The 18,933-nt window shown below is 36.6% G+C and overlaps 1 protein-coding gene across 7 annotated transcripts in view; it reads left to right on the top strand.

The window, feature by feature from the left end:
* LOC121380196 overlaps positions 1-18,933 on the top strand; it is a 74,661-nt gene that overhangs the window by 18,173 nt on the left and 37,555 nt on the right. For 2 of the 7 annotated variants that reach the window (XM_041509008.1, XM_041509004.1), the window contains exons 1-3: positions 6,795-6,932; positions 16,964-17,688; positions 18,784-18,916. In XM_041509008.1, coding sequence (XP_041364942.1) covers positions 6,920-6,932; positions 16,964-17,688; positions 18,784-18,916 — 871 coding nt within the window. In that variant the 5' untranslated portion in view covers positions 6,795-6,919. Of the gene's footprint in view, positions 1-6,789; positions 6,933-9,031; positions 9,177-16,963; positions 17,689-18,783; positions 18,917-18,933 lie in introns of those variants that run through there. The other 5 variants (XM_041509007.1, XM_041509010.1, XM_041509011.1 and 2 more) reach the window with 5 other exon arrangements.

Raw genomic sequence — 18,933 nt, 5'->3', positions numbered from 1 at the left:
TTATTGTTCCGTCAATTCCATAAAAATTCAGCCCACTTTTCAGACAAATTATGTTGAGTTATTTAATTCAACTTTTGTTCATCATAATGCAGAAAGGTACGTGGTATGTAATAAATACAGAACCACATACCAGTTGTTTAGCCAAGTTATTTATTGCACTCGTTTATTGTGCTTAAAATTTATATCACGAGACCGATATGCAGTCTCGTGGTATAATAATTAATATACATGTACTTGTGGGTAATAAACTCATGCAATAAATAACATGGCAAAACAACTGGTACGTGGTTCTGTCTATTTATCAAACAACCATTTCAAATATGATTCATAATGTTGTGTTTGTGTGGTTGTCACTATTTTCATAAAAGTGATATCTTCAGTTTACATTAAAAAAAAGAAGTTACTAGGTTTTCTCAGATTATATCTCCAGTTTACATTAAAAAAAGAAGTTATTAGCTTTTCCGAGATTATAAGTTGATCCAAGTATTATTGTAATCATAAGCAATTTTCTATACTTCATTTGCCATGCAGACAAATTACTTGTGAAAATATCAATGCTATATCGCTACATATATATATATGCCTACATATCATGACCATTTATTATTCTCTGAATTTGATGGGTTCTTTCTTTTTTACAAGCTCAAAGCAAGTAGCCAGGAAGGTACAGCTATTGATATGGATATTTATAGATATGGGGAAATATCCCATTATTAGTTTCCGAAAGTCGAACCAATGAAAGCTAACTGACAGACAGGAACAGTTATTGATATACAACTGTCCACAAGCAAGAACCTTTATATACATGTATGTATAAATTATGCAAATAGCATTATGTCATCAGGTAATAACTTGGAGTAACTGGTAGGCATGTCTCTTTAATGAGCGTAGCTGACACATAACTTAGTAACATGTTCATTAACCATACCTGATTGATCTACAATGATTTAATGATTGAGCAAAGGAATTTCATATCTATACAGTCAAGACTGCTACATGTACAGTATATATAGTGCATTTTGCATACAGGTAGTACTAAACCAAATACATTCCGGCTGGGTCAAAGTTCGAGGTGCACCCAACTTTTGATAAAGAAGTGAACACCACAAGTCCTGTGATTGGTGATAAATGTGAGTGTGTTGGTTGTAAAAAAAAAAAAAAATTCATCTGGGCAAAAAATGTATGCAATTTTATTTCATCTAGTACCACTGTGTCAAGTAGCCTTGTGCTTGAAACATGTTTGGGATACCTGTAAAAAAATGTACTCAAATTTTGTGCGGAACTAGGGTAGACATAGACACTACTCATTATCTCAGAAATGAGCAGCTTAACCCCCCAATTTTTTTCTGATTCACTTTAAGGGTGAGGGGTGGTAGTATTTATATCTGTGACATTTATGTCGATTGATACGCTGCAGGTAGGAGTTTTAGCCACATGTGTTACTATTGTCATCTATGGGAATTGATTTGGTAGTATACACCCTACATGTATATAGAGCATTTTGCATACAGGGAGTATCCTGGAATTTTTTTTATGGTTAGACGCCAATTTTTCCTTTAAAATATTTGCTTGAAAATTATTAAAATGTGGTTAATTAAAAAAAAAAATGATTAGCCAAATACTAAATGTTGTGTTGAACACCACCACTAGAGCACATTGTATGATTAATCAGATTGGCTATAAAATGTCAAACATTTGGTAATTCTGACATATAGTCTAAGAGAGGAAACCCACCACATTTTTCCATTAATAGCATGGGATCTTTTTTTAATGATCATCCCACTGCCTTTGATATACCAGTTGTGACTGGCAGGAATGAAAAACAGCTCAATGGGCCCACCGACGGGGATCGATCCTATAGACTGACCATGCATTGAGCGAGTGCTTTACCACTGGCCTACATCCTGCCCTATCAACTGAGAAAGACTCAAGATTGAGAGCACTGATGGGGATCGATCCTAGAGTGACCATGCATCAGGAAAGCACTTTACCACTGGGCAACATTTAGCCCTACCAACTAAGAAAGACTCGAGGTTGAGAGCACTGATGGGGATCGATCCTAGAGTGACCGTGCATCAGGCAAGCACTTTACCACTGGGCTACATTTAGCCCTACCAACTGAGAAAGACTCGAGGTTGAGAGCACTGATGGGGATCGATCCTAGAGTGACCGTGCATCAGGCAAGCACTTTACCACTGGGCTACATCCTGCCCTACCAACTGAGAAAGACTCGAGGTTGAGAGCACTGATGGGGATCGATCCTAGAGTGACCGTGCATCAGGCAAGCACTTTACCACTGGGCAACATCCTGCCCTACCAACTGAGAAAGACTCGAGGTTGAGAGCACTGATGGGGATCGATCCTAGAGTGACCGTGCATCAGGCAAGCACTTTACCACTGGGCAACATCCTGCCCTACCAACTGAGAAAGACTCGAGGTTGAGAGCACTGATGGGGATCGATCCTAGAGTGACCGTGCATCAGGCAAGCACTTTACCACTGGGCAACATCCTGCCCTACCAACTGAGAAAGACTCGAGGTTGAGAGCACTGATGGGGATCGATCCTAGAGTGACCGTGCATCAGGCAAGCACTTTACCACTGGGCAACATCCTGCCCTACCAACTGAGAAAGACTCGAGGTTGAGAGCACTGATGGGGATCGATCCTAGAGTGACCGTGCATCAGGCAAGCACTTTACCACTGGGCAACATTTAGCCCTACCAACTAAGAAAGACTCGAGGTTGAGAGCACTGATGGGGATCGATCCTAGAGTGACCGTGCATCAGGCAAGCACTTTACCACTGGGCAACATTTAGCCCTACCAACTAAGAAAGACTCGAGGTTGAGAGCACTGATGGGGATCGATCCTAGAGTGACCGTGCATCAGGCAAGCACTTTACCACTGGGCAACATTTAGCCCTACCAACTAAGAAAGACTCGAGGTTGAGAGCACTGATGGGGATCGATCCTAGAGTGACCGTGCATCAGGCAAGCACTTTACCACTGGGCAACATCCTGCCCTACCAACTGAGAAAGACTCGAGGTTGAGAGCACTGATGGGGATCGATCCTAGAGTGACCGTGCATCAGGCAAGCACTTTACCACTGGGCAACATCCTGCCCTACCAACTGAGAAAGACTCGAGGTTGAGAGCACTGATGGGGATCGATCCTAGAGTGACCGTGCATCAGGCAAGCACTTTACCACTGGGCAACATCCTGCCCTACCAACTGAGAAAGACTCGAGGTTGAGAGCAATTCTGTAACTAGTTTTTAAATACGTGCACTTTGTTATACAAAAAGAGGAAGAAGAATGAGCGAAGACATCCTGGTCATGTTTTCAGTGTTGAATGGTGAATTAATGCAGTTTGACATCACCTGCGTCTAAATGATATTAAAGGTTAGTGTACGTGTCACGGGAAGAAAACTAATGAGCATCACGAGTTGATGGGGGGGGGGGGGGGGGGGGGTTATGGGAACACGTGCTGTTTGTGACCAACTTTAATTTACTATTGGAGCAGTTACATGTATGCCTGTATAAAATACAGAGAGGTTAGATTGGACTGAATGTCAGTAACCAGCCTCGGTGGTGTCATGGTTAAGCCATCGGACATAAGGCTGGGGAGGTACAGGGTTCGCAACCTGGTACCTGCTCCCACCCAGAGCAAGTTTTAATGGATAGGTGTAAGACCACTACACCCTCTTCTCTCTCACTAACCACTAATAATTAACAACTAACCCACTGTCCTGGACAGACAGCCCAGATAGCTGAGGTGTGTGTGGATAATACTGTGGATGATAAAGCACATTATAATTGAAATACAGAATATATACTGATGGAATGGGTTGGTAAAACTTCCTAATACTGGGATAAAGCACATTATAAATAATTACTGATGTAATGGGGAGGGACCGCATTGAACTCACTGTTATAGTTATGGTAATATGTTTCCGTAATCAATTATATATCAAAATAGATCACTGCAACATGATTGTATAATTGAAAGTTGAAGAGTTGGCGCAAACCCAATTATGACTGCTGATCGGTAACGAAACTCCCACCGATTCCCAACACTACTATTAGAATAGTTATGATAGGGCTTCTAGAATTGTTATAAAATCCACTAGCCATGGGATCAGTGCTTTCAAAAATTTACTAGCCACGATTAAAAATTTACTAGTCCAACTTTACATTAAGTTAATATAATTTTACTAAATAATAGTAATAATCAGATATGTCACCTAAAGAGGGACATAGAGCTCAAAAACACTAACACTGGGGAGTTGGGGCAGGGTATTCATATTTTCATGCTTATATATCCAATTAAGGATCAATATTGGACCAAAACAAATTTCACTAGTCATTGGTCATGGCAATAATAGTTATTTACAAGCCCAACATTGAATATCACTAGCCATGGGAGTGTGGCTACCTTATTCTAGAAACTCTGCAGTTATGTCTGTATAAAATACAGAGATGTTAGATGGGACTGAAGGTCAGTACTGTGAGATTGGCTCTGTGTACTTCCCTGCACCACTCGTCCTCTGCCACTAATAAAGCTGGTCTGACCCATGGCACTAACTAATGACTGCCGGTAGTAGGGGAGCATAATAGGTGGTTACAAGTGCCAGAAGTAACTACTGAAAACTCTCCGAAGTGGTCAGAGTAAGTCCACAGCTAAAAGCTGATGGGAAATGATAGTTGTGTAGCACGGATAGTCACAAGAGACAAGCACCTGTCGCGGTTGGAGAGACAAGAACTGGGATGTGGAGGTGGACAGCGAAAGAAGTTGAAAGATAGGAAGAGTTGCCAGATCGGGAAGAAATGAGATGGAATTCAAAGGAGAGAAAGGAAAGGGGGCTGTGGGATAAAAATAGAAACAAAACAAACAAACAAACAAACAAACAAACAAAACAAAAAAAGAAAACAAACAAACAAAACAAACAAACAAACAAAAAACCCGTCAAAAACTTCCTGATGCTGTGGCTGAGGGTTTTAGTTGTAGTCAATATTAGTTGTTACTATTTATGTTCCCTTATTTTTTTCGTTCAGTATACTTGTGATGATAGCTTTAAAAGTTACAGTTATAGTTTGTCTTATTTAATGACACCACTATAGCACATTGACATTTTTTTTTATCATCAACTATTGTATGTCAAACATTTCGTAATTTTTGACATAATATAGTCCTAGAAAGGAAACCCACTAGATTTTTCCATCAATAGCAAGGGATCTTTTATATACTGATAGAAAGAAATAATAACTGCATCAAAAATCAATTGATATTGTCCGAAGTTAACTGGGAACATATAGGCAGCTTGTTCAACGCTACAGACATTATAATAATAATAATACAATCTTTATTTATAGAAGGTAACTCAGACTATTCTTCCCTGAGGCCTTCTTACTAATTATAACAATAATAATAACAATAATCGTATTAATTATTAAAAATAAAAACTAACAAAACCATACATGTCTATACAATATATACAACAATAAAAGATATTAAGACATAATTATGTAGAAGAACAATCATGTTTCTAAGAAGTGTTTGTAAAAAAAATTTCTTAAATACATTTCAACTAGTACATTTTTTAACATCATTAGGTAAACTCTTCCAGATACCAACTCCAGAAAATTAAAGCTTTTCTTGTAGTGCTCTATTTTTGGTCGGGAAGCTAACATATTTTCATCATCAATGGAGCGAAGTTCATAAATTGATGATATTGGATTGAACAGGTCTCTGAGGTACTGAGGAGTAAGTCCGTTTAGTGTTTTATATACAAGAATGGCTTTTTGATATTCAACTCTTCTGTTTATTTTTAGCCACTTTAGTTCATCAAAAAGTAAATCAGTTGGATCATCAGGTGATTTGTCAAAAATAATACGTGCTGTTCTTTTTTGTAATTTATTTATTCTTTCTAAGTCTAATTTAGAACAATTTCCCCATATAGTCAAGCAGTAATCGAATAATGGTTGAATATAAGCATTAAATATAAGTATTCTAATGTTTAGGAAGATACTTCTTTATTTTTGCTAGCAGAGTTATTTTTGAAGTTAGTGCTTTGCATACCTTATCAACTTGTGTATCCCATTGAAGAAAACTGTCTATATATATATACCCCAAGGAGCTTATGACTTAATACTTGCTCTATTTGTGTGTCATTAACTCTTATTTCTATATCTTTTTGTTTTATATGAGATAATTTTTGGGCAGTAGTTATTAAAGTGCTTTTTGTTTTGTTCTCATTCAGAAACATGTTGTTGTTTTTACACCAAGCTTCAGTGCTTTTCATACATTCAATCCTATATTACAGCTTGGTATGAAATACAATCATTATTTCGCTAGTAGTGAATTAAATTTGGTCTACAATTTGATGTGTTCCCTTATTTCTTTCCATCAGTATATGTACTATCCCATAGACAGGATAGCACATACCACAACCTTTGATACCAGTTGTATTGCACTGGCTAAAACGAGAAGTAGCCCATTGGGCCCACTGACGGGGATCGATTCCAGACCGCCTGTGCATCAGGCAAGCACTTTATCACTAGGCTACGTCCCGTCTAAACAAAAAGTGAAGACATCCTGGTCATGTGTTGAGTGTTGAATGGTGAATTAATGCATTTTGACATGACCTGCAGGTAAATGATGTTAAAGAATTGTGTACCTGTCGCAGCAAGAAAAGTAATGAGCATTACAACATGTAGCTGCAAGAAGTTAAATAATACAATTATATTATGCTGATGGGGGTAACAAAAATAAAGGAACATGTGATGTTTGAGACCAACGTTAATTCATTATTAGAGTAGTTGCGTCTGTATAAAATAAGAGATGTCAGGATTGAATGTCAGTACTATGAGATTGGCGGCTGGTAACACAGTTAACGTCCTGACACTGTGGATGAGGTTTTTGGATGCAGTTACCAAGTATGTGTTCCCTTATTTGTTTCCATCAGTAGTTAAAAAAATATAGTTATATTTGTGTGGCAGAGAGTTGAAACTGTAACTTTAAAACTGTAGTTGTATTTGTGTTTTACATTTGTAAATGGCAGGGAGTTGAAACTGTAACTTTAAAACTGTAGTTGTATTTGTGTTTTACATTGGTAAATGGCAGGGAGTTGAAACTGTAACTTTAAAACTGTAGTTGTATTTGTGTTTTACATTGGTAAATGGTGGGGAATTGAAAGTAACTTTAAAAAACTAGTTGTATTTGTGTTTTACATTGGTAAATGGTGGGGAGTTGAAACTGTAACTTTAAAACTGTAGTTGTATTTATGTTTTATATTGGTAAGTGGTGGGAACTTGAAACTAATTTTAAAAAACTAGTTGTATTTGTGTTTTACAATGGTAAATGGTGGGGAGTTGAAATTGTAACTGTAAAACTGTAGTTGTATTTGTGTTTTACATTGGTAAATGGTGGGGAGTTGAAACTGTAACTGTAAACCTGTAGTTGTATTTGTGTTTTACATTCGTAAATGGTGTTATAAGATGGAGATGTGATACTGCAACTTTAAAAGTTGACACTTACAGTTAAAGTTTTTGTTTAATGACACCACTAGAGCACATTCATTTATTAATTGGCTGCTGAATGTCAAATATATAGTCATAGAGAAAACCAGCTACTTTTTTTTTCATTAGCAGCAAGGGATCTTTTATATGCACTTTTTCACAGGCAGGATAGCATATACCGTATGGCTTTTCATATACCGTATGGCTTTTCGTATACCGTATGGCTTTTCATATACCGTATGGCTTTTCATATACCTTTCTTGGGGCCAGTGGTTGGAATGAAGAAAAACAACAATCAGAGAATGTGTCCACTAAGGGGGTTTGATCCTACAACCAAAAGCTTCTCAGGCGAGCACTCTACCGACTCAGGTACATCCTGCCCAATCAGCTTTTATAGTAAACATGTAAGTGAGTTGATTGGTAATTGTTTTAATTTTTAAGTGGGTTTATTTGTACTTATTTTAATTTTTAAAGTTCCCAATGTTCTGAATTTAGTATTAAACGGAACAAAAACAACTCACAGCTGATAATAAGTCATATATGGTGAATACTGCAGACCCATTCGATATTTAGGTGTATTAATATACATGTACTTACTGTCAATGGGTCATTGGTTTACAAGCCAACAAGACCTGTACACCTGAGCATAAAGTTTTGTTTGAGATTTAGTTAAAGCGTGTGGCATCAAACTACATCTGTCCCAGTTGTAATGATGTCGTATTACTGATGAAGGCAACTTTTAAACTGTGATTTACAAAATATCAAATTAAAATGTTATTTTAGAATTGTTAAGAGATAAATAAAATGTGTTACTCATGTTTTTCAGTATGTAAAATATCAACCTATCAACCAATCTAGTTAATCGGTATTTGTCTTGGCAGAGCCTCAACAAATGCTACATAGACTTGGTTGATATTTTTCATATTAAAAAATAAACTCTTGACAAATTCTCTATGTATATATAAATAATGTTTTTTATACAGCTATAGGTTTTTGTGCCTGTTATTAAATTTCAGCCACCTTATAACAATCATTAAATAATAACATTGGTATAAGTTGATGATCGTATTCAAATTGTAAGCTCCATTTAACATACTTGACAACATGATAAATGAATTCCGAAAAGTCTTTTGTAACCAATATATATATATATATATATATATATACATGTATGACAGTTAATGGGCGTACACGCACACGCACACGCACATGCACATACACACTCACACTCATACTCACACACACACACACACACACACACACACACACACACACATGTACGTGTGTGTGTGTATATATATATATATATATATATATGTATATGTGTGTGTGTGTATATATATATATATATATATATATATATATATATATATATATATATATACACACACATATACAATGTTATCTATTATCCTGCTGAGCTGAACTTTTGCTGTTCGTATCTGCTAACAAGCAGGAAGAGAGACGCAGAAATCTGCTTGTGTCATTCATTTATGTCTACACTCTCATACACAACCTTTAAAAGAGGAAGTAGCTCGGTTTTCATCTGGCAATACATATGTGTGTTGTGAGTGCACTGGTTTTAGTTGACAGCCTGGTCTTTGCCTCGATATGTAGTGAGCCTAATCCATTTTACTTCCCTGTTGACGCAGTTTCTCTCAGGTATGGGGTCTTATTTAGTTTTGATCTTCTCTTCTTGTGCTTGCAGTTATTTAGTTTTCACTGTGTGTTTTTATTTTATTTAATGATGTGGTGTACGTATGTTCTGATGGTTTTCTGATTATTCTGATGAAATGTTCAAGAAAGTTAATGTCTGCAGGCATCTATGGCAATCTTTAAGATCGCGCCGAAGAGGTGGGGATAGTTATTGTAATGATCACTCAGTCTTTATTATTTTTTAATGTGGTTTTTTTTCCCCCAGAATTTTGTTGTGAAAAGTCTGCAGGCAATTACCTTTATGGCAGACTTTAAAATCACATCAAAGAGTTGGTAATAATTTCATTTCCAATGATTTTAGTTTACTATATTTTTTAAAGAATTAATTATATCCACATGTATGATTAGTTTCAGGGGCCTAATTCACGAAACTCTCGCAACTTTGTGATCTCGCAGTGCAATGCTAAAAGTCTAATAGACCTTTGTGTATTAAGCCCCAGATGTACAAAATATTTATAATTGACATTGTGTTATATTCTGACCAGCGTGGTTTTGTTTTACTGTATTGTATAGCCATTGTACTAAATGATACGGTGTAGTTTTATTATTGAACTTTTAATGTATATTTCTTTATATCCAGGTTAGTTTGGTTCCAGTTTAATATATTTTAAAATCTGTTACGTGCTCTAACTTTTGTTTGTCTTTGTTTTACTCTATTTAATATATATATATATATATATATATATATATATATATATATATATATATATATATATATACTATATTATGTCTCATCATTTATTTATTTATCTATTTATTTACAGGTATTTATTTATGTATTTATTTATTATTATTATTATTATTATTATTATTATTATTATTAATATTATTATTTTTTAAAAACATTAAAAAATATTTAAAAATTAATGTTACTGAACATGTATTAACCCATTTATTTTTTCTATATTTTTGTTGAATTTTGTTCTGTTTTACGTTATTTCTAAAGTATTAGGTCCTCATACATGTAGGCTGGTTCTAAAACAGTTTTTGAGGTCATATCAAAGTGGTGGGATTATGTTTACAATATTTATGATTGATTATTGTAACGTCATGTTATTTGATTGATCACCCTCTTGCATTGTACTGATAGTCACAGATTCATACCAACCTTAAAATTTAATTCAGTAATTACGTACCTTTTAATTTCCACCCACCATTTTAGTAATAGATGTCTATGAACACGTAGGTTTTATATTTTAAAACTTCCATTTAATATGTAATTAAAGATACATGTGCATATTATCATAGATGCAAGTGCCATACTTTGTATTGTTCAATTTTTACTCTCCTTTTTTATGATAAATAGCTTAAAATTAATATACAGTGAAACCTGTATAAATCAGACATCCAAGGAACCAAGTAAAAAGTCTGGTTTAAGGGGTATCCAGTTTAGACAGATTGTCTTGTGTACTACTGTTTAGAAAGACTTGTGAAAAATGTCCAGTTTTCAAGGAATTCTGTTATACAGAGGGTCCAGTTTTGACAGGTTTTACTGTATTCAACATTTTAACAGGGCTCTGTTTTAACTCCAACATCCACTTGTCCTATATATAGGTCAAGTACTGTCTCCATTTTTGCTTGTGTCATCTGCAATGTACTTGATCCACCCAAATGTTTGGACTGAAAGAGTACAAGCCATATTCAAAAAATATTTCACCAGCAAAACGTCTTCTCCTGGAAGGGCGTGACGTAGCCCAGTGGTAAAAGCATTCACTCGATGTGCAGTCGGTCTGGGATCGATCCCCGTCGGTGGACCCATTGGGCTATTTCTCATTCCAGCCAGTGCACCATGACTGGTATATCAAATTCCATGGTATGTACTACCCTGTCTGTGGGATTGTGCATATAAAAGAACCCTTGCTGCTAATTCAAAAGAGTAGCCCATGAAGTGGTGACAGTGGGTTTTTTCCTTCAATATCTGCGTGGTCCTTAACCATATGTCTGACGCCATATAACCGTAAATAAAATGTCTTGAGTGTGTCATTAAATAAAACATTTCTTTCTTCTTTTTCTTCTCCTGGATTAAAAGAAAACTGTCCGAACTTACAACAACTAAATCATTACAGGGACTATCCTTAATTTACAGCCATTGTAAAATGTTTTCAAGTAACATCAATTTTGGCGGCGAAAATTACATAACAAATAAATTTTCTTGTTCAGAATACCAGTGTGTTAATCCAAAGTGTTTGTGATCGTGTGTTAATGTTTTTAACAGTCATTTTTCATTTTACTGTGTAATATATATTTTTTGTATGCCCGAAAGTATTGGGAGGTAACTTATGTTTTAGGCTATTACAAGCATTAGGATGACACCAAACACTTTGTTTATACAGACACTGATATTCTAAACAAGACAGTATCGCTAGTATGTAATTTTAATCATCAAAAAGGCTCTGTTAGTCGTAACCATGTTACAGTGACAGCAACCTCGGATAAAAGGAAGGAAATGTTTTATTTAACGACGCACTCAACACATTTTATTTATGGTTATATGGCATCGGGCATATGGTTAAGGACCACACATATATTGAGAGAGGAAACCTGCTGTTTTCACTTCATGGGCTACTCTTTTCGATTAGCAACAAGGGATCTTTTATATGCACCATTCCACAGACAGGATAACACATACCACAGCCTTTGATATACCAGTCGTGGTGCACTGGCTGGAGTGAGAAATAGCCCAATGGGCCCACTGACAGAGATCGATCCCAGACCGACCGTGCATCAAGCGAGGGCTTTACCACGGGGCTACGTCCAGCCCACGCAAACTCGGATAATCCCTTTAAACAGGGAACATTTCGTTCAGGATCTTTTCGCAATTAGCTATGCAAATTTCAGAGATGATATCTCTGCACAATTCTAGAATGTTAAACAGTGGTTGTTAGTCAATTTTCAACAGATCCTCAACTGTTGCTAATCAAAATGTTTAGAACAAAATGTTCCGTGTTAAATCATAAATAACCAAATGCTGTAACAATTTACTTCTGTAAAAAATCGTGTTAAAATAGTGGGTAAGAGATGTAATTTAGTAGTAAAGCGCTTGCCTATTTGCACCAAGAATGGTGTATCAATGGCCATGGTATGTTAGATCCTGTCTATGAGATGTAATTTAGTAGTAAAGCGCTTGTAGTATGAGATGAATGAATGAATGAATGAATGAATGAATGAATGAATGTTTAATGACACCCCAGCACAAAAAATACATCGGCTATTGGGTGTCAAACTATGGTAATGCAAACAAATAAAGTGATGATCAACATCAATATAAAAATTCAAGATTTAAATAAAAACACAGTGTAAAGAACTATACAAAAATACAAATATCACAGATAGATACTGACTTTTACTCAAAATCTTAATTGTATCCCGAAGAAAACAAGGGGATTTGTGCTGTATTGGCCATTTTCAAAGAGAATGTTACACCCCTGCACCACGGTGAGGTTACAGCGCAGGGGAGTCTATGAGATGATGCATATATAAAAGATCCCTTGCTACTAACTGAATTACCCAATGTTTGACATCCAGTAGTCGATGATTAATAAATTAGTGTGCTCTAGTGGTATCGTTAAACAAAACAAACTACCTTTTTGCTTAAATAGCGTAGCAGGATCTACACGTAGTTCAGTTGGTAGAGCATTTGCTTGAGTTGCTTGGGTCCAAAGATTGAAACCCTTTCAGTAGATCTATTCTCTGATTGTTTGTTTTTCCCATCCCTACCAATGCACCATGACTGGTATATCAAAGGCCATGGTATATGCTGTCATGTCTGTGAGAAAGTGCATATAAAAGTTCCCTTGCTGCTAATGGGGAAAATGTAGCGGGGTTTGCTATAAACATTAATTGTCAGTATTACCAAATGTTTGACATTCAGTAGCTGATAATTAATCCATCAATGTGCTATAATTCTTGTTCCAATCAGTGCACTACAACTGGTATTTCAAAGGCCATGGTATGTGCTATCCTGTCGGTGGGATGGTGCATATAAAATGTCTCTTAATTTTCACTAATTAAAAAATTTAACAGGTTTCCTCTCTATGACCATATATGTTTGACATTCAATAGCTGATGATTTCCCTCCCCCTTAACATTTCATAAAGTAAAATAGATATATTAATTAGAATAAACTCAAGTACATGTATATAGGACATGTATTACTATTTTAACCGGCCTCGGTGACGTTGTGTTCAAGCCATCGGACATATAAGGCTGGTAGGTACAGGGTTCGCAGCCCGGTACCGACTCCCACCCAGCGCGAGTTTTATCGACTCAATGGGTAGGTGTAAGACCACTACACCCTCTTCTCTTCCACTAACTACTGACAATTAACAACTAACCCACTGTCCTGTACAAATAGCCTAGATAGATGAGGTGTGTGTCCACGACAGCATGCTTGATATAAGCACAAAAAAAAGTTGAAATAATTAATACATAATACTATTTAAATTCTAACTTAGCTTAAGAAGCTGTTTTTGAAATAGAATTGAAAAGTTCCTCCCTTTTTTTTTTTTTTAAATGACACTAAAATTCCCAAAATCAAAGCCATGGGCGTCAAGTCAAATTTAAAAAATAAGACCCTAAAGACATTGATAATTTTAATAAATAATAAATAAATAATTGATAAAGCAAATGGAATTCAAGGTGTATAATTCTCAATCAATTAAGAGAAAACTAAATTGCTATGTGTTTCTTTTGTTGATCAGTGTATATTATATAGCTCATGAGGAAAAAAATAAAACCATTCTCGAGAAAAATAGTTTAAAATAACTTCCTGTTTTGAAACATTTTCTAAAGAGGTTTATTCCTGGTTTCTCCTGGCTAGTTGTGGCAGCATTTATTAAGTGATGGGAAACTCAGTTTTAACTGAATACAGCATCAAGAATTAAAAGTTTAAAAAGTTTGTTTTGTTTAACAATACCATTAGAGCACATTGATTTATTAATCATCAGCTATTGGATGTCAAACATGTGGTAGTTTTGACATACATATATAGTCTTTGAGAGGAAACCCGCTACATGGAAGGATGGGAACTCTTTTTATGTGCCATATCCACTGTAGGTTCAGGCATGCACATCCCGGACTTAACTTCCTGACTTCACCAGTGTCCAATTTCAGGATGGAGGGAAACCCGCTACATTTTTCCATTAGGAGCAAGGGATCTTTTGTGTGCATCATCCCATAGACAGGATAGCACATGCCACAGCCTTTAATGTCATGGCTGTAATGAGAAGTAGCTCAATGGGCCCACCAATGGGGATTGAGGATCAAGAATTAATGTATGCCCTTAGTCTTTGTTAAAGCTGCAGGGAGGGACGTAGCCAAGTGGTAAAGCACTCACTTGATGCACAGTCAGTGTGGGATCGATCCCCGTCAGTGGGACCATTGGGCTATTTCTCGTTCCAGCCAGTGCACCACGACTTGTACATCGAAGGCTGTGGTATGTGCTATCCTGTCTGTGGGATGGTGCATATAAAAGATCCCTTGCTACTTATGAAAACATGTAGCAGGTTTCTCTCTCTCTCTAAGATATATGTCAAAGTGACCAAATGTTTGACATCCAATAACCAGTGATTAATAAATCAATGTGCTCTTGTGGTGTTGTTAAGCAAAACAAACTTTAATCTTGTTCACTTTCACTGAAAAGTCCGTGTTTAAGAGTTAAATAATCTTACTTGTTGTACGACAGTGAGACAGCTAGAGTACAGCTGTAAGAAGCTTAAAATGATTCTGCTAATTACAAACTGTGACCACATTAAGGAGATCCAAGTCACAGGGATTGAAAGAAAAGAATGCTAGCTCATTCACAAAATCCTAGAACACGGTGGGTTAATCAGTTTATCAGCCTAAGTAGTGTAGTGGTAAAGACATTGAACTCAAGGCTAATAGGTACTGGTTTCGCACCTAGGTAGAGACACCCACCTAAATTGAGTTTAACAACTTAATGGGTAAGGCCAACTTCTCTCTCACTAACTCATCCCCTTCAATTAAGGAAATGTCCACAGCCAAACAAAAACAAAAAAAGCATTCCGTTAAAATTGTAAACAATATAGTCTTAAAGGGACATACCCTAGTTTCAACCTGTGAAAATTAACACTTAGTTTAGTTAATCTACAAACCTGTAACACATTTGGATAAAGTTACAGTTGAGTGAAACACGAGTCTGTGACTTTGAAATGGTGAAATACCCTCTAAAAATAGATTAAAACTGGACTCCATAGCTGTTACTTCTCAGACGCACATGCATTTTTTAAAATATGAGAAATGCATTTTGTGATATTAAAAACACTTCAAATGTATGGAAATGGATAATCTAAACAATAAAATCTAAGTAAAGTATGATTTCAGCTATCAAAAATGGCTCTAATAGTAAAAACTATGCCTTAGTGTTTAAAAACTAGGGTATGTCCGTTTAAGGCAGAAAAGTGTCATGGACGATTAAAGATTCCACAGAATTGACAATTGATGTGGCAAATTGCAGGGGTTGTTAACCATGTACATGCATATATGTATGTAAGATCATATGCGACTTTCAGATCAAATGTTGGAATTTAATGTGCTTATATCAAGTTAATGTTCAAATATGCTCACTGAGGGTACAGACTCTTGACTTGTGCCAGAAAAAATGTGCCCCAAATGAGAATTAACACTAAATTAAAGCCACTGTCCAGTGCCCCATTTTACGAAGTGATCTTAGCCCTAAGATCATCTTAAATGCTTAACTACTTTATGCACTTATGGTGATCTTGGTGCTAAGATGGCCTTGTGGCCCTGGACAGACCAATCAGATAATTGTTATGGATTTTTAAATTAATTTTTTTTTTTTTGGGGGGGGGGGGAGTGTTATTGGGGTTTTTAATGTTACTAAAATACATCTAAATTCAGACAATGAATTTGGGGATTTTCAAAAAAATAATATTATGCTACTGACCCAAAATCTGAGATTTGCAGGACAGAATCCTGCTAAATACACAGCCTGGAATTAGTTAACCTTTGCATGGAATATTTTGTTCAGTATCACATCATGTTTTGTTACAGAGATCGCTATGCAATTCTAAAACATTAAAAAGTGGTCGCTTGTGTTAATTTTCAAATTAATAGTAACTGTCATTAATTAAAACATATATGTATATTTCCTGCTTTTGTAGTTCACTGCATGTAGTAGATCATGCAGTCTGTTGTCATTATCCTCTATGCTGTTTCTACTGTATGACTTTCACTCAAACTAAAAAAAACCCCAACAACAACACATGTTTGGCTTTAAACTCGTTCTAAATTGTCCTGTCATGCCAGCAATATACATGTATGTAATAATATTTTATGAAATAATAAATTTAATTCATAAAGACTAGTCCAAAAATTGTGAAATGGTAGGGGTGGAAGATTTGCTTGAAATATTTAAAACAAAGCCAGACTGTGGACCTTTCACCCATTGAATGGTCTTATACATGCTGTTGTGTCATAAACCATCCAACCACCCATCCATCCACCCACCTATCCATCCACCCACCTATCCATCCACCCACCTATACATCCACCCACCTATACATCCATCCATCCATCTATCCATCCATCCATCCAAATCCAGCCATCCAACCAGCCATCCAGCCAGCCATCCATCGATTGATTCTACTTACCCAGGTGATATGGTTTATGAAACATCTCTTATATATTGTATTACCATACAGATTTGTCATTCAGATTTCCATACATTCCAATCTATTCTTCTTCTTTTTAAGCTTCCAGACAAGTAAGCAGCATGTGTGATATAGAGGCTTCCTCTGGTGTGGAGGACACACATGACGACAAACGTGACAGCGTGCATAGCACTACGCGTGATGTGACATCCGAAATTACACGTGACGTCACACCGAAAGACGTCACACCTGATGCCAGAACAAATGTTGACAAACAGGACACTGTCAGCAACAGAAGCAGCAGCAGCAGCCTGAGCGGGAAGCCCAGCAGTATCGTGATCGTGTGCGAAGAGGACGGACTGACGTGGGCCGACTTCTTCAAGGTCAAACTGACGGGCAAGGACTACTCGTTCAGCACATGGATCCAGCAACTGGGCATTTGCGACTCGGTCCTCGTCACGGAGAAGACGAAAACTCAGATCGTCCTGCTGACTCCGACACTCCTTGAGAACGAGGCAAACGCTGACAAGCTTCTCTCGTTCTGCATGGACAGCTGTATTTTCATTCTGCTTGGGGTCAATGAAAATGACGTGAAGACGGCTTTCTCGGAAGACAACAGTGCCGATATTTTGAGATTTCCCCTCCACGTGATTGTGGAGGAGAATATTGGCGACTCGCTGAAAGAGGCTCTAGTCAAAATCATCAAGAGTTATGAAAAGTCCGATGATGATGATGATGATGATTCACCAATTTATGAAATTTTACCCATGAGAAAACCGGTCCAGGTGAACAAACTGGTCAATGTTATTCCGTCGAATAATTTAACGGTAAGATCTATTGCTGCCTGTGTAGTGACTAATGTATGTATCAATCACACTGAGGGATGGGAATGTAGCCTGGTGGTAAAGGGTTCGCTTGATGTACGGTCAGTCTAGGATCGATCCCCGCCGGTAGACGCATTGGGCTATTTATCTTTTCAGCCAGTGCTCCACAACTGGTGTAACAAAGTCAGTGATATGTACTATCCTGTCTGTAGGATGATGCATATAAAATATCTCTTGCTGCTAATCAAAAAAGAGTAAGCCATGAAGTTGCGACAGTAGGTTTCCTCTCTCAATATCTGTGTGGTCCGTAACCATATATCTGATGCCATATACATAAATAAAATGTGTTAAGTGTTTTGTTATATAAAATATTTCCTTCCTTCCTTCCAACACACCGAAGGGGTGGGATTTAGCTTAGCTGGAAGAGTGTTTGCTTAGATGCTTTAGTCATAGGGTGAAACGTTCTCAGAGGACCAATTGGGTTTTTTAATGTAACAGTGCTCACCTGAGGTGCTGGGTCATAGGATCAAACTCCCTTGATGGAACCATTTTCTGATTGGGTTTTTCCCTGTCCCAAACAATGCCTCACAACTGGTATATCAAAGGCTGTGGTATGTGCAGTCCTGGCTATCAGAAAGTGTATATAAAATGTCCCTTGCTGCTAATGGAAAAATAGAGCAGGTTTCTACTAAGATTTTGTGTCAAAAATACTAAATGTTTAACATCCAATGGCTGATAATTAATCAATCAATGTGTTCTAGTGGTGTCGTTAAACAAAATAAAACGTAAACTTTAACTTTAGTTTATTAGCTTTATCCAGTTCAGGAGGAATGGAAATATTCTGCTGGGCAAGCTTCACAGAGTTTCCCATTCTTACCGAAATCCTATATCATTAACCTGTTACTATCTATAAGCTCGGTTATTCAATGATTTTATCTGTGTTGACAAAAAGCACTGTTATATATTGTAGCAATGGGTTACATGATAGTCACATGAAATAAGCTGCCTTTATTCTTTATCAAGAAAATATTTCTTTTTTGTTATTAAAATATCTTTGTATGTTGCAATACCTTATTCTTTTGTCTTTTTTTTCCTCAGGGAGGAAGTGATATCTATCTCTTGTTGGAACACAAGGCTGACGATATTGTCAATGTTGTGATCAACACGCCAGGAGGAAAGACAATTCCAGCGACTCTCGTTGATACAGCCGTCTACACGGTAACACTTCCAGGTGGGAATTCAGTTTTT

This window comes from Gigantopelta aegis, chromosome 8 (genome assembly GCF_016097555.1).
Source record: "Gigantopelta aegis isolate Gae_Host chromosome 8, Gae_host_genome, whole genome shotgun sequence".
Taxonomy (NCBI): Eukaryota; Metazoa; Mollusca; class Gastropoda; order Neomphalida; family Peltospiridae; genus Gigantopelta; species Gigantopelta aegis.
This window is presented reverse-complemented; position numbering and strand designations above follow the sequence as displayed.